Below are 13,887 nucleotides of genomic sequence, written 5' to 3' on the forward strand. Positions count from 1 at the left end.
GAATTTGTATGACCAACTATGTACCTGTTTCATAAAATGGAAAACTATGAAGTTTACCATGGAAAACAATGGTAAGAAAGACATTCACAGAGGCTCTTTCCTGGATTTTAGGTGTTGTGCTTTAGAAAACATAAGCAGATAATTTCATATTTTCCCTGCTGCCAGCACCCCAACTCAATAAGACTCTAATAGTAGCTAATACAGTTTTGGCTCTACTGCTATTTCAAAACCTATTAGCCTATTTTTATAAGTCATGGAGGTTTGGGAGTATATATAGTGTGTGGTATAGTACACATACTATACATTTATCACATTTTAGTTTCTACTAATGAACTAGTGTAGTATCTATTAATGAGCTAGGAGTCAGATGATGTGTTCTAGCATATGTATTTTACTTCAGGTGAGCATCTGTAAGCTCCCAATTACAAACTTTTTGAGCAACCAAAATGTGCAGACATATTCTTAGGGTCTCCTAGGAAGATAATCTAGTTTAAGCCTGTTGTTACACCTTGATTTTGCAGATGGTCCCATGGCTTAAGGAGCACTTTCCAGACACTGTGTGTAGCAGGGGGTGCAGTAAATGCCACAGTCAAGCCATTGCCATAATGGCCAGCATGACTCCACACCAGCCACCGTTGTGCCCCTGTCCCACTCATTCCAAGAGCCTTAACAGGAGCATCCTACAACTCCATACAGGGCTGCCTCAGGACACTTGTAATTACCCACTCATTCTGCTGGGAACATCTACAGAGATCAGTGAAAATGTCAATAAAGAAATGCAGACACAAAAATCCTGTGTGAAATAATAGTAATAATAATAATAATAATAATAATAATAATAATAATAATAATAATAATAATAATAATAATCACCCCAGAAATTTATATTTATATTATAAAACCCACGGACTTCTATACATATTCAGATCTCCATCTGCTGGAACTCTTTGGTTGCTGTTTGCACTTATACTGAGTCCCCATCAAACTTAAAGAATAGTAGTTTTAAGTCTATTGTAGAACTTACAAATTGGGTTCTTTTGTGATTTTACCTCTTTACTTTTGCTTTTAGGGGCTACCTAAACATTTGGCTAATTTTTTGCCTGTTTCCAAGAACGTATGTATCAAATCCTTCAAAACCTAACTTTTTACTGATACTGGCTGATGACCTTGGTATTGGAGATGTGGGTTGCTATGGCAATGATACAATAAGGTATGAAATAAATTATCCCTTCCTGGTGAACTTCATTTTAAAAACCTACTGATAATACTTAGCATTAAAATTAATTATTAATTTATTTGTTTATCTAGATACACTTCTTTTCAGACTATGTACAAAATGCATGTTCTACAGTAATTTCTACAGGAGTCATAATTACACAGGCATGCTTGAGAAACTCCCTGGGACTTAGAACTCTGCAAATGTATCTGTGCACTTTATTTGTCAGGCATGAATATAATACATAAATTTCCATAATTCCAGGGTTGAAATATGACGGAATGAGATTCGAATTTAATATCAGTTAACAAGTCTAGTAGACTTACTATGAAATGACAGGTCAGTCTGTGAGATATATTGATCCCTAGTGCAGTTATCAATCTCTATATAGATTGATTGAGAGAATGATGTGTCTTTGTTCTTGCCGATTATTTTCTTGGATGTTGTGTTGTGAAAAGACTCTTGTTCCCTGTGCTGCATGGGATATTGGTGTGGGAGATACCTGAGAATCCTTGTCTTTTTTCCTCCCCTTTTTTTTTTGTTATTAATAAAAACATATATACCCACAGAAAAATAATTTCTAAGGAGTCAAGGTATCTCAAAAATACATATAAAAAATAGGGCTTTTCCAGCTGAGTTGTAGGTACACAGAATTTTGTAAATTTGATGGTGATATGCTCAACAAACCAAGAAGAGGTTTGCCATGAATTTCTGTGTAATACATTTTTATCAGAGATGGGATTTTTCTCTTTAGGACCCCTAATATTGATGGCCTGGCAAAGGATGGAGTGAGACTTACTCAGCACATTGCTGCAGCAGCTGTCTGTACTCCAAGCAGAGCCGCTTTTCTGACTGGCAGATACCCTATCAGATCAGGTTGGGCCTCTCTCCAATGGTTTGCTGCAGTTAGTCTAGTCAATGTTGATATTAAAAATCCCCTTAAATAAACCATGTTAAAGGACAGTTAATCTTGGGATTTGGAGTCTCAGTGAAATGGGTAAAAATTAGAGATGACTAATGATTGATGTCTCTGGCAAAATCCCCATATATAACACATTATGTGTGGCTAAATGACAACACAGAAATGGAAAAAAAACCAAACAGTACAAAGCACCCAGATGTAGAAAAAGAAAGAAAGAAGAAAATTGTGTGATGTTGTTTGTTCAGTGCCAATAGGATTATATTAAATGTAATATTTTTTATATACTGGCAAACCTTTTCACAGTGAAGTGTGTCAGACTGTAAAATAGTTCTCAGCAATTGTGTCTTAAAACAGATTTACTTCAGCCATGTAAATTTATGAGAGATGTCTTCAGCCACTGCATATAGCAGTAGTAATCAGTGTAGCTTCTGATGTGATTCGGACTCACTTAAGGAGAAATTTAATAATAAAGTGTACATTTCCGAAATGTCTTTCCCTAACCCTGAAAGCCTTTTGTTCTAGATAGAACTTTTGCCTTTTTTTTGCCTTTTTTTTTTTTTTAGTTAACATCATATTTACATAGAACTTTGATTGTAAGAAGTTGCCTAATATCCAAATGTAGATGTCTTCCTGCCATTTGTAGACACCCCAGCATAGCTGAGGCATCTGCATTGGACTAGCACATGATGACATGGAATTTGGAAAAGACATAATTTTGGAGGTAAAGCAGAATATCCTAGGGCATAGTAAATGGCTTATAAAAAGGGAGTAGACTTAGGGAACTGAGTCCCATTCATTAGAAAGCACAATCTTAGACTGAAAATCTGAAATCTGGCTTGTTTTATTTTAAAGACTAATGTTCCTCTCTAGGCATGGCATCCAGCACTCAACAGCAGGTTCTCTTCTGGAATGGTGGTTCAGGGGGGCTTCCACCAAACGAAACTACTTTTGCCAAAATACTCTACCAGCAAGGTTATTCTACAGCACTTGTAGGTATGAAGCAAAGAAAGTTGTTCCCTTTTCATTTTTTGTTATTCTAATTGGGTTACTTCTGTAAATACTTTTTTTTTTTTTGTCAAAATGTCAAAATGTCCAGGATCAGTTACACTAGATTTTCTTGTATTCACAACTTTCAAAATCAGCAGGGTTTTTAGAACAATATCCACAAGTCCAATGAGAGTACAGCATATCTGGTAAATCTAAAATGAGGTGTATGTAATACATAAATCCACACTGCAAATAGAAGTAAATTGAAAGGAAAGAATCTTGTTTGCCCAGTACAGATTGCTTTAGAATGAACCAACAGAGATATTCATTGATGTATTAGAGCAGATAAATGTCGTCTGCCAGTTGGCACCGAGACACCACAGTGGTCTTAATTATATCAAGTTCAGCACAGTGGTCTTGATGATACTCACTTCAGCAAGGTTTTTAACGCTGTCTCTCACAACATCCCCATAGGCAAACTCTGGAAGAGTGGACTGGATGCATGGACAGGGAAGTAGGTTGAGAACTGGCTGAACAGCTGATCCCAGAGGGTTGTAATCAGTGGCACAGGGTCTAATTGTCACCACTGATGTTCCCAAGGGTCAACACTGAGCCCAGTATTGTTTAACGTATTCATCAATAATGAAGATAATTAGGGGACTGAAGCATCTCTCTTGAGAGGAAAGGCTGAGGGAGATGGGCCTGTTCAGTCATGAGAAGAGATGGCTGAGGCGGGCTTCATCAATGTCTGTCAGTATCTGAAGGGAGGGTGCACTACTGCTCGATGAGTCTGTCCCCATTCCACATCAGCTCCTCCCTTGGCTGCACCTTAAATGAGAAATACAGGCAGACACACCCTACTATTGGATTTAAGATCTTTGTTTTTTATTTCCAGGGAAGTGGCATATGGGTGTGAACTGCAAAACCCGCCATGATCACTGCCACCATCCTTTAAATCATGGTTTTGATTATTTTTATGGCATGCCTTTTACCCTTGTGAATGAGTGTCAAGACACAGATGACCCTGAACTGGCCAAGTCTTTGCAAGAAACGTATTGGTTTTACACTCAGATGATTATCCTTGCAGTATTTACTCTTGTGATTGGAAAACTTGTCAATTTATTCCCAGTAAAATGGAAAATAATCTTCTGTCTGGCCATCTGTGGTCTCCTTCATTTCCTCTCCTGGTTCTCCAGCTATGGTTTCACCAAGTACTGGAACTGTATCCTGATGAGAAACCATGATATCACTGAACAACCAATGAACCTACAAAAAACTACTTCTAATATGCTGAAGGAGGCAATTACATTCATTGAAAGGTAATCAGCACAGGTGAAGAGCAGACTGGGAGGGGAGCAAGCGACACAAAGGGGTCCTGGCCAAATACTGTGCCTTTGCCAGTAGGAAAGAAAAATTATCTAAGCGTGGTGAATGGACTGTCACAGAAAGTGTCATATGAAGTTAATGTTTAACAAACAGGACAGTGATAGAAAGTTTTGCTTAGTTTTGTGGGTTTTTACTTTTTTCCCAAAGGTGTCCTTCATTTATGATCAGTAACCTCAATTGGAATTGAAAAAAATGCTAGGTCTTTAAAAGTATTTGTGTGTTAAATCTGGGCGTATCCACATTTCTGTCAGGCTTTAGGGGTCCTGTGTTTGTTTTTTAAAGGAAAGTTGAGGTAATATAAACTCCTTCTCTAAAACTTTGAGCATAGGTAATCTCAGGTTCGTAGGATATCCTACCTGGCTGGATGTTGAAGAGGTAAGGTTTCACTGTGGGTGATATCAGCCTCTTCCATGAGGACAGCTCAGATGCTCAGTGATGCACATCCATGTTTAAATTTAGGCAAGTGAGTCCTATTCTCCTTACTTCCAGGAATGTGTCACTCTTTTGGCTATGATCTCTTCTAGCTGTTTTTTTAATGTTCTGCACATGTCTAATATGGAATTGGAAAAAAAAAGGACCCATTACTGTTTTGGTCTTAACGTAGCAAAAACATGTTTGAGGGGTATGTTTTAATCCCCTTTGTCTCCCAAGACCTCAAAGCCAAAAAGGTGTGAAAATAAAAATTGCTTAGATCACAATAGAATATAAATTGAGAGTGTAACTGCAATAGCACTGTTATTTTTTGGGTTGAATGACAATTTGATAAGAAATGACAATTGTTTTCTTTTATTTCAGAAACAAGCATAGACCATTTCTTCTCTTTGTTTCCCTTTTACATGTTCACACCCCTCTCATTACCACAGAGAAGTTTCAGGGAAGAAGCAGGCATGGCCTGTATGGAGATAATGTAGAGGAGATGGACTGGATGGTGGGTAAGTGTTGGTCTTGAAGAAAATTCTTTATTCACTTGGATGTGGAAAAGACATTAGAGGGGTAATCACCAAACTCCCTTTTGGCATATGTAAAAATCAGTGAACTCACCTTGGTTACACGGTTTCAGAGACTGCCATACCATAACCATGCAATACCTCTTTTTTATTTTCTTAAGATGAAAACTTAAACTTTCCTCACTGAATGTGGAGTCAAGACCTAAAAATCTGACTCTATATGCTGATGTAATGATGATATTTTGCTTCGTTTATAGGCAGGCTTCTGGATGTTATTGACAAAAAGGACTTGAAGAATACCACATTTATTTATTTTGCATCTGATCATGGAGGATTCTTAGAGGCTCACAGAGGAAATTCTCAGTTGGGTGGATGGAATGGGATATATAAAGGTAAAGTTTTAGTAGTTTGTACATGCATGAGACTTCCTGTTAAAAAAAGAGTGATAGAAAAAATATATCCAAACAGACTATATTTAATAAACTATATGATGGGATCATAATCTTGGATTGTAGGGCTGAAACAAAGGGCATCTGCTATTCATAGGGCTGGAGCTGAGTAGAGGGGCAGGGCCACTTCCCTCAGTCTGCTGGCACTGCTCTTTCTAATGCACTCCAGGACACCCTTGGCCTTCTTGGCCCCAAGGGAACTGCTGGCTCATGAAGAGCTTGTTGTCCATCAGGACATCCAGATCCTCCTCTGCAGAGCTGCTTTCCAGCAGGTCAGCCCCAGTCTGTAATGGGGCATGGGGTTATTCTTCCCAAGATGCAGGACTCTGCTTTTGCCTTTGTGGAATTTCAAAAGGTTCCTCTCTACAGATTATCTGTGTCAACACTGGTAGATATCATGATGTCTATTTTTCTTACTATAGTTCTCTGGTTTCTCACCCATCCTATAGAAGTTTTTTCTAGACTCTGTATGACTGGCTTGCAACACAGTGACAAAATCTCTATGGAAATGAAGTTTTGTCGTATCTCTTGTATGTGCTTCCTCCAGATTTCTAAGCCTTGAAAAGCCACTGTGACATCTTGGGCAGCTTGGCACTTACTGTGTAATGAAGTCTGAAAGCCACATCCATCATGTGTTTCCCTACAGAAGAAGTCATGTGCACATTGACCTTGCTCAGCATCACAATGCACATTGCCTTGTAATAAGTTACTTGATGAGCCACACAAGCAATGCTTGATACAGCTGAGATCCACCCACACACAGTCCGAAATGTAAAATTAGCCTTTAGTTCTTGATATGAAGATTCCATGCCAGTAACAGATGCAAAAAGGTCAAGAGGCTCACTTGAATAGTTTAGAATCTGATCTAAAGAATTCACTTCCACTAGCTGAACATGAGTATATTGGTAACAGGAGAGTCCAGAGGGGAAAGAGAAATGTGATTAGGAAGTTTAGGATGAGAATAAAATAATGAAATCATGCCTGCTTAGAGAGAAGGCAAGAGTGGATACAATATCAATTTAGGTATCAATAATAAAAAGATATAACTATTTATGTCCACATGCAGGGGATATGCCAGTGAGACAAACTAGCAAGATTAAAAAATACAGTTTATTTAATAAATATCTATAAAACTCACTCTTGCACTTTTGAGAACTGCATATTAAAACCAGGCAGATAAAGAAACCACACATACAAATTAATGAGCAGAGCCACTACTGAATGATAGTCTACTGTTTTCCGGGATTCAGTATGTTTTCATGAAAGGTGCATGAAATATTCTAAAAGTTTTGAAACATTTTCTTATACATGCACAATAAACATCTAGTATCTCCTATTCTTTTATCTTTTGGACACTTCTCCCCCTTCTATAACAGGTGGAAAAGGAATGGGAGGATGGGAAGGAGGAATCCGTGTTCCAGGTATAGTTAGATGGCCAGGAGTGTTGCCTGCGGGGACAGTCATTGATGAACCTACAAGCCTTATGGACATTTATCCTACAGTAGTTCAACTGGCTGGAGGGGCAGTGCCTCAGGACAGGTACAGAGGTGGCTTCATAAACTAAATCACTTCTCTTTCTTTATTTAGACAGAAGGTGACTCTGTCAAGCATCCTAACAGCCACATGTTAAATTTTCTTCATTTCTAAACCAGGCAGTTCTCTGGCTTTCTTTCTGCTCAGCTTTCCCCATCTTGTCTGCTTATGTGAAAAAAGGCGAAGAAAAAACCCATGTGTTTTATCAAGTGTTATTTAGCTAACTCAGTTCTCTTATCACTGAAAAGCAACTTGGCTGATTTGGGACACGAGGATGACTGAAAAAAACCAGACTTCTCTAAAGGACATGGGAAAGTGTGGGTGGCTAAGCCATTTCAGCAAAAAGCGTGGAAGTACTGGTATATTGTAAAGAAACCCAGTAAGGTGGCTTTTTTTATATATATATATTTTTTACAAAGCCTGGAGCTCACAGAGCAGTCAGCAATTTCCATTTCAGGTGGCAAAATTAAAACCTGTGAACCATGCCTTCACTATTGCTATCACTTCCAGGAAAATTAGAGTAATGATGTCTGATCTCCCCAGGCAGGATGTGTGAACTAGCTGTGAATGCAAAAACTTCTAAGTAACTGCTAATTACTGGTCTCCACACATTGACCCAATTACAAATCTCAGCGTTCATTAGCTAAACCAGTACCTTGGTTAAATGATGACACTTGAAATCTTAATGTTGCGTATATAGAGTGAATACTGCTCATTCTTCAGCTGCAGACTTAAAATTTTGAAGCTGTCTGGTGATTCTGGTGCTCTCCATCAGGGTCCTGGATGGGCACACCTTGCTGCCCCTGCTGCAGGGGACAGAACAGCACTCCAGGCACGAGTTCCTGTTCCACTACTGCGGTGTGTTCCTGCATGCAGTGCGCTGGCACCAGAAGGACAGTGAGTATAAACATCCCCCTCCTGCAGGTCAGATATGATGTAATGTCCCTTAGTTTCCAATAGAATATAATGTAAAAAAGTACATACACAAGTATATACACATATACATGTATGGAATACATTGTCTCAAACTCTCAGTTCTTCTGCAAGGACTCATTGTTAGTAGTCCTGCCTTGCCTGAGAGGAGGGGGTTTGTTTCCTGGGATGTAGAACTTCAAGAATCTTGGAGATCTCTCTTTGTTTCTCTCTAATGCACAATTTTTTTTTTTTTTTTTTTTTTTTTTTTTGGTGAACACAGAATGTTTCTGGGCAGAGAAAGCTGTGTCTGACTGCCCCAGTTCCTGGATAATTATCCTGCTGGAAGAGTCAGGCCACACTTCATTAGTGAGAGGTTAAATTCATGCTTCAGTCAAATGGGGCATTTGAAGAATTGCTTTTCAGGTTCTCCTGATGTTCTCCTTAGCTAAATTACATTGCTTGTTCTTCTAAACTATGTAAGTTCTACTTAAGTAGCTATGCATACAACATACAGATGCAAGGTGGAATTTGTGCCATTTCATGTTCCTATGAAGCCGTGTGCACATCAAGATTTCTTATGCATTCCTACAATTTTTCCCATTGAATTGCCTGTGGAAGAGGCCTGAAAACAATGTCATTTTCTGTATATAAAAGACCACCTAATCAAATACGTAGCTCAGCTTTCAGCCAGGCCAGAAATTTTGATTCTTTCCCCCAACTGCAATTTCTTCTCATTGGACTGACAGACTGAGTCTGTTTTAGCTCATTTAAAAGTATGTCACATTTACATTACATTTTTTGTTATCTGTTAACATCTGTCTCTTGATCAGCCTAGATACAAAGCCATTGTGTCTTGCTATCACCCAGGCAGGACCTGTCCTTTAAGTCTTTCACTGAAGCCAGAAAAATCCTTTGTTTATATGTTAAAGGGTCCTTTCCTTTACCTCTGCACCATAGGTCTTATTAGTGACTGTCCATTTCTTTCTGCTCATTAAACTGATGGATTGTTACAAGATGGGTTTCAGACATGTTTGGATTGAAGCAACAGGTTTCCTTTCCCTTGGATATATTAAATTAACATGCTGCCCTAACACGCACATGCATCCTCCAGATTCTGTCAGAGCTACTTCAGCAGCAAATTGTATATCCCTCTTTGCCTGTTGGAGATGAGTGAGCCCACCCCTGCTTTTATCAGCACTGCTTTCTACCTTTTTTTTTTTTCTTTTGTCCTTCTGTAACCCAGATGTCTACTCAGCTCACCAACACAGGTTTATTAAAATCCTCCTCTCTCTATCCTTCAAAGTGAACTAACAAGGACCAGTCTCCAACTCTGCAACTCCAGTAATTATCTGCAGCTGTGAAAAGTGAATGTTAAAATTTAGCAAATCAGAACAATTCTCCCCAGACACTCTACACTCACTACTCCAAATTGCCATATAGTGTATAAATTATAAAGAAATCCGGTCAATTATTTATGGAAAAAAAATACTTCAGTTTTTCTGAACACTGATCACAAATTCCTATGTACATCTAGGTAAGTCCATCTGTCCATCTTATTTAATAAATGGTTATTTTAGCAATATCACAACAGCACTCCAACTAGAGCTTGATACTCAGAAAAAATGTGTGTCCCAGGGACTGCTTGTTTAACTCCTTGTAACAAATATTTACGCTGCCTGACCAACAGACATAAGAAGTAAATCCCATGCTCTGGGCGCCTTGTTATCACAAAGGATGGTTGTACTTCTGTCATGAGACAAACATTCTCTTAGTAACAAGATAGGGATAAGCTTGAGGATGCAGGACAAAACCAGCCAGCAGCAAAGCAAATACTCAGACAGACCTAAGGAGTATCTGTCTGCCCTAGTAAGCTGTCAGAAAGTTGAAAGATTTCATCTTTATTTCCAGATCCATGATATTCTAAGCTGAAAGGGGCCTATAAGGATCATCATGTCCCACTCTTAAAGAAATGACCCATCCAGGATTGAACCCACAACCTTGGCAATATCACCACCATGCTCTAACCCTTTTTCTTTCAGAAAAAAATTTCCTTATCGTTTCTTTCACTCTTTCAGAAATGGAGATATCTAACATTTATCTTCATTTCCTTACACCAAAACATTTCAGAACCATTGAGACAGCATCCCTCCCCTAAAAGTGCAGAAGCAGGATGTGGAAACTGTGTGGTGAAAAAAAAGATATACAGAGCCACCCAGCTAGTCAGAAACTGTATATTTTAATCTAAGATATTACCTAAACCTTAATATCTGTTATTTGTTCCCATTCACCTTTTAAGAAGTTTTAAAATTTTATTTATTCACAAAATATTGTTTTAGCGTAGTGACAAGAGGGAGACCAAAGAATAAATGTGCAGGCTCCAAACAAAAAGAACAACTCTGGACACAAGAGAAGAAAGGAAGAAAAGTTCAGCTGACTCCATTGAACCAAAAAGAAAATTCCATGTAGGGACAATGCAGTTGTCAGCTCTTCAATGCTTTGAACACAGAAGTGACTCCAAGCAGTGAATATCCCCTTTCTTCTTGTCTTCTGTTTCAGACATCGTGTCCAATTGCTGTCTTCTTGCTGCGCACATCCTTGCCTCTGAGTCCAGTGTAGTGAATTCTAAATGTGGGATAAAGAATAGGAGGAAAAAATAGGAGGGAGGGAGAAGTAAAACATCTTGATGGACTGCATTCAGCTGTAGTCCTAGTAATTTACCACTTTTTCACCATAAGTTACAGACCTGTGCTTATCCCATGGTCAGTACAAGAGGCTGATGAAGTACAAGCTCTAAAGCTGTGAACTATTTGCCTTCTTCACGTTAACTTAAAAACTAGACTGCAGATTTTACTGTTTTAAAATGCCTGCAGTTACCACCATTTTTGGAAGTGTGCTGGAACATGAGTAGAGAAATAAACTGTGGTCAGTTTCTATCTAAATGTACTTCTTCACTCAGATGTAAAGAGCCAGAAGAAGAACCACGTACCAACATATACACCTGGAAACTGGGAACTACATTTTCCATTTTCCCCCCTCCAAGAGGCATGAAATTTTTTAAAGAGAAACAAGAAAGTGGCAGGCTCCATCTGTACTGATAATACTGGGCTAACCATCCATATGCTGCACATGGTACCCAGAGCCAAGGTGTACCCATGAGCCACAAAAACCATTTGAATCCCTGGCAGCTTCCACAACACCTTTTCCCTGTATGCAACAACCATGACATAAGCTTCCCCCTGGAGCAACAAAGCAGATCATTTAAACATGAACCAACCTTTCAGGGACCACCCCCCAGATCCTAATGACACTAAGCTGTTCAAATATGCTTCTTCTGTGACAGGTGGCACCATATGGAAAGCTCATTATGCTACTCCAGTATTTCAGCCAGAAGCCTCTGGGGCCTGTTTCAAAAGAGGAATTTGTCCATGTTTTGGGGATGGTGTAGCACATCATGACCCTCCGCTGCTGTTCAATCTCTCACAAGATCCATCTGAGGCAAATCCTCTCTCAGCTGACACTGAGCCCTTGTTTGACACTGTAATGAGGAGAATAAGAAGAGCTGTGGAAGAGCATCACAAGACACTGACTCCAGTCCCACAGCAGCTGTCTCTTTACAATAACATATGGAAGCCATGGCTGCAGCCATGTTGTGGGATGTTCCCGTTCTGTTGGTGTCATGAGGAAAATAACAAAGCATAGTCTAATACCAAAGCCAAAGTACAATTAGCTTTAAAGAAATTGATAATTTTTCACATTCACATGAGTAGTCATAAACAGATTAGAGATGAAGATTAAATTGTACTGGGATAACTAAAAGGGTATGTTTTTGTTCAGCCTTTTCTCTTACCCACAGAAATTAGGTAGGCCTATGGTTAAAAAAAAAAAATAGGGATTATCTATATAATCTATACCTCAAGTGAATAATTCAGGATTAAATACCAAATGAATGAAACAAAATTTATTTTCTTACTCACTTACAATTCAAGCAAATGATGACTGATAAAAAAGAAAATTTTTAGTAGCAGATATTTATATAGGAAATATGCTTTTTGAGAGAACAGGACTGAGCCCAAGAGTGTATCCCTATTCAGGCCTTATCTATTAAATGAAAAAAACCTGTTGCACAAAAATGAAAGGATGATGACAATGAAAAAAAAAAAAATTGCACACTTAATTTGGAAACATGCCAAAAATGCTTTGTCCTCATAGAAATAAACATTTACTAATTTACAGTAATTTTTTGTTTCATCATCAGTACATTGGTCTGTCATGTAAGAACTCCCAGGGAAAACTGAACTGACAAGTATGTTTTAAAAATTAGATAGCTAAAGTTAGCATCTCGGGATCAGCAGCAAAGTACCTAGCTATTCTGAAATGTTAAACCACAACAATTCTTACTGACATGTGTTTTCCACGTAGTTAAGTCCTCTCACTTGTGAGAGCATCGAAAATCATCACCCTGCTGCTTTGAGAAGATTGCAAAATTTGGGACCCATCTGTGAGACCAATTCATAAGCCTTCATGTCCTACTTGAGTGACAATGCCTCTGATTTCATAGGAGTGCCATTATGCCCTGTGAAAAATATTCTTTGTTTTGTGAAAAAACCCTTCATTTTCAGTAGGAAGTGTTAAAAATAATTCACCTCACAGATTAATTGCTTCTGTGTACAGGTAATCTTCCCCAAGGCAAAGAAATGTCAGCACTCTGTACAGTTATTAAGGAAGGGGAGGGAATTAAAATATCTAATCCTCTCTTGCTGCCCTTAGGTTAAGTAAATTCATCTCTCAAGATATTATCCTAACTCTGCTCTTGGAGGGGTTTTGTGTCAAAGCAGATTTTCAAATGGAGGTTCCTGTATTTTTTTTCTCCCCCCCAAAAAGTAGATTGTGGACAAGAGACTCAGATTCTAACTTTTAAGTCATCCTGAACACTGTATATTCAACTCCTACTATACAGCTACAGGTCACCCAGGTTTTAAAAAGGCATGGTAAGAGCAGCAGAGCAGGTGCTTCAGGTGACGTGTTTTCTTAAAGCTTGCTGTCTTGAGGAGCCACAGCAGCGCAGTGCTCTTCAGGACCAAGGTTGCCTGTGTGACATTTTTTTGCCTTTTAAAAGCAGAAAGAGACCAGAAGACCCATAGTAGGTCCCTCTCTCAGCTCCCGAGCTGCCACGGCAGATCCCTTTCACCAGCTTTGGGACAGAAGAGAGTGCATGCCTGGATTATGCACCCTTTGCAGTGTTTCAGGGAACCTCCTGATTTACACCTCAGTGTGCTATGACAGGGCTGTGGTGAGTTGCTGCTGTTTAAACAGCATAGGTTGTGACCATGATGCAGCACCAAATGCAAGTCTCTAGAAAGCTGACCAGGCATTTCTCCAGGTTATTTTCCAGTTCACCTTTTCTCTAAAAGGTCACCAAGAAAGTTATGTGGAAAACATTCCACATAAATCATAGGGCATGCATGAGAATGAACTGATTGTATGTCTCAATGTCACACTTAATAGAAGTATCTAAAAACATGTTTGTTCTCA

The 13,887-nt window shown here is 38.8% G+C and overlaps 2 protein-coding genes across 6 annotated transcripts in view; one reads left to right on the forward strand and one right to left on the reverse strand.

Moving 5' to 3' along the window:
• On the forward strand, positions 1 to 12,897 carry LOC136285370 (arylsulfatase D-like). 5 transcript variants are annotated; one of them, XM_066176455.1, is made up of 10 exons: positions 1 to 71; positions 1,070 to 1,210; positions 1,971 to 2,092; positions 3,009 to 3,131; positions 4,021 to 4,444; positions 5,307 to 5,443; positions 5,716 to 5,850; positions 7,284 to 7,446; positions 8,216 to 8,337; positions 11,696 to 12,897. In XM_066176455.1, exons 1-10 carry the CDS (start codon positions 19 to 21, stop codon positions 12,052 to 12,054), a joined length of 1,779 nt encoding a protein of 592 aa, XP_066032552.1. In that variant the 5' UTR covers positions 1 to 18; the 3' UTR covers positions 12,055 to 12,897. The 5 variants fall into 5 exon arrangements, with proteins under 5 accessions (XP_066032552.1, XP_066032553.1, XP_066032556.1 ...); XM_066176456.1 differs by lacking the exon at positions 11,696 to 12,897 and adding an exon at positions 10,912 to 11,202; XM_066176459.1 differs by lacking the exon at positions 11,696 to 12,897 and adding an exon at positions 10,264 to 10,376.
• The window catches only part of GYG2 (glycogenin 2), a 27,333-nt gene continuing 24,033 nt past the window's right edge, over positions 10,588 to 13,887 (reverse strand). The window contains exons 11-12 of the transcript XR_010719432.1: positions 11,630 to 11,890; positions 10,588 to 10,977 (exon numbers count right to left, since the gene is read on the reverse strand). The gene's annotated coding sequence lies outside the window, so the exon portion shown is untranslated. The remainder of the gene's footprint in view (positions 10,978 to 11,629; positions 11,891 to 13,887) is intronic.

The sequence above is a fragment of the Chamaea fasciata genome, unplaced genomic scaffold (genome assembly GCF_029207755.1).
Source record: "Chamaea fasciata isolate MVZ Bird 193981 ecotype frontalis unplaced genomic scaffold, bChaFas1.0.hap1 SCAF_2, whole genome shotgun sequence".
Classification (NCBI taxonomy): domain Eukaryota; kingdom Metazoa; phylum Chordata; class Aves; order Passeriformes; family Sylviidae; genus Chamaea; species Chamaea fasciata.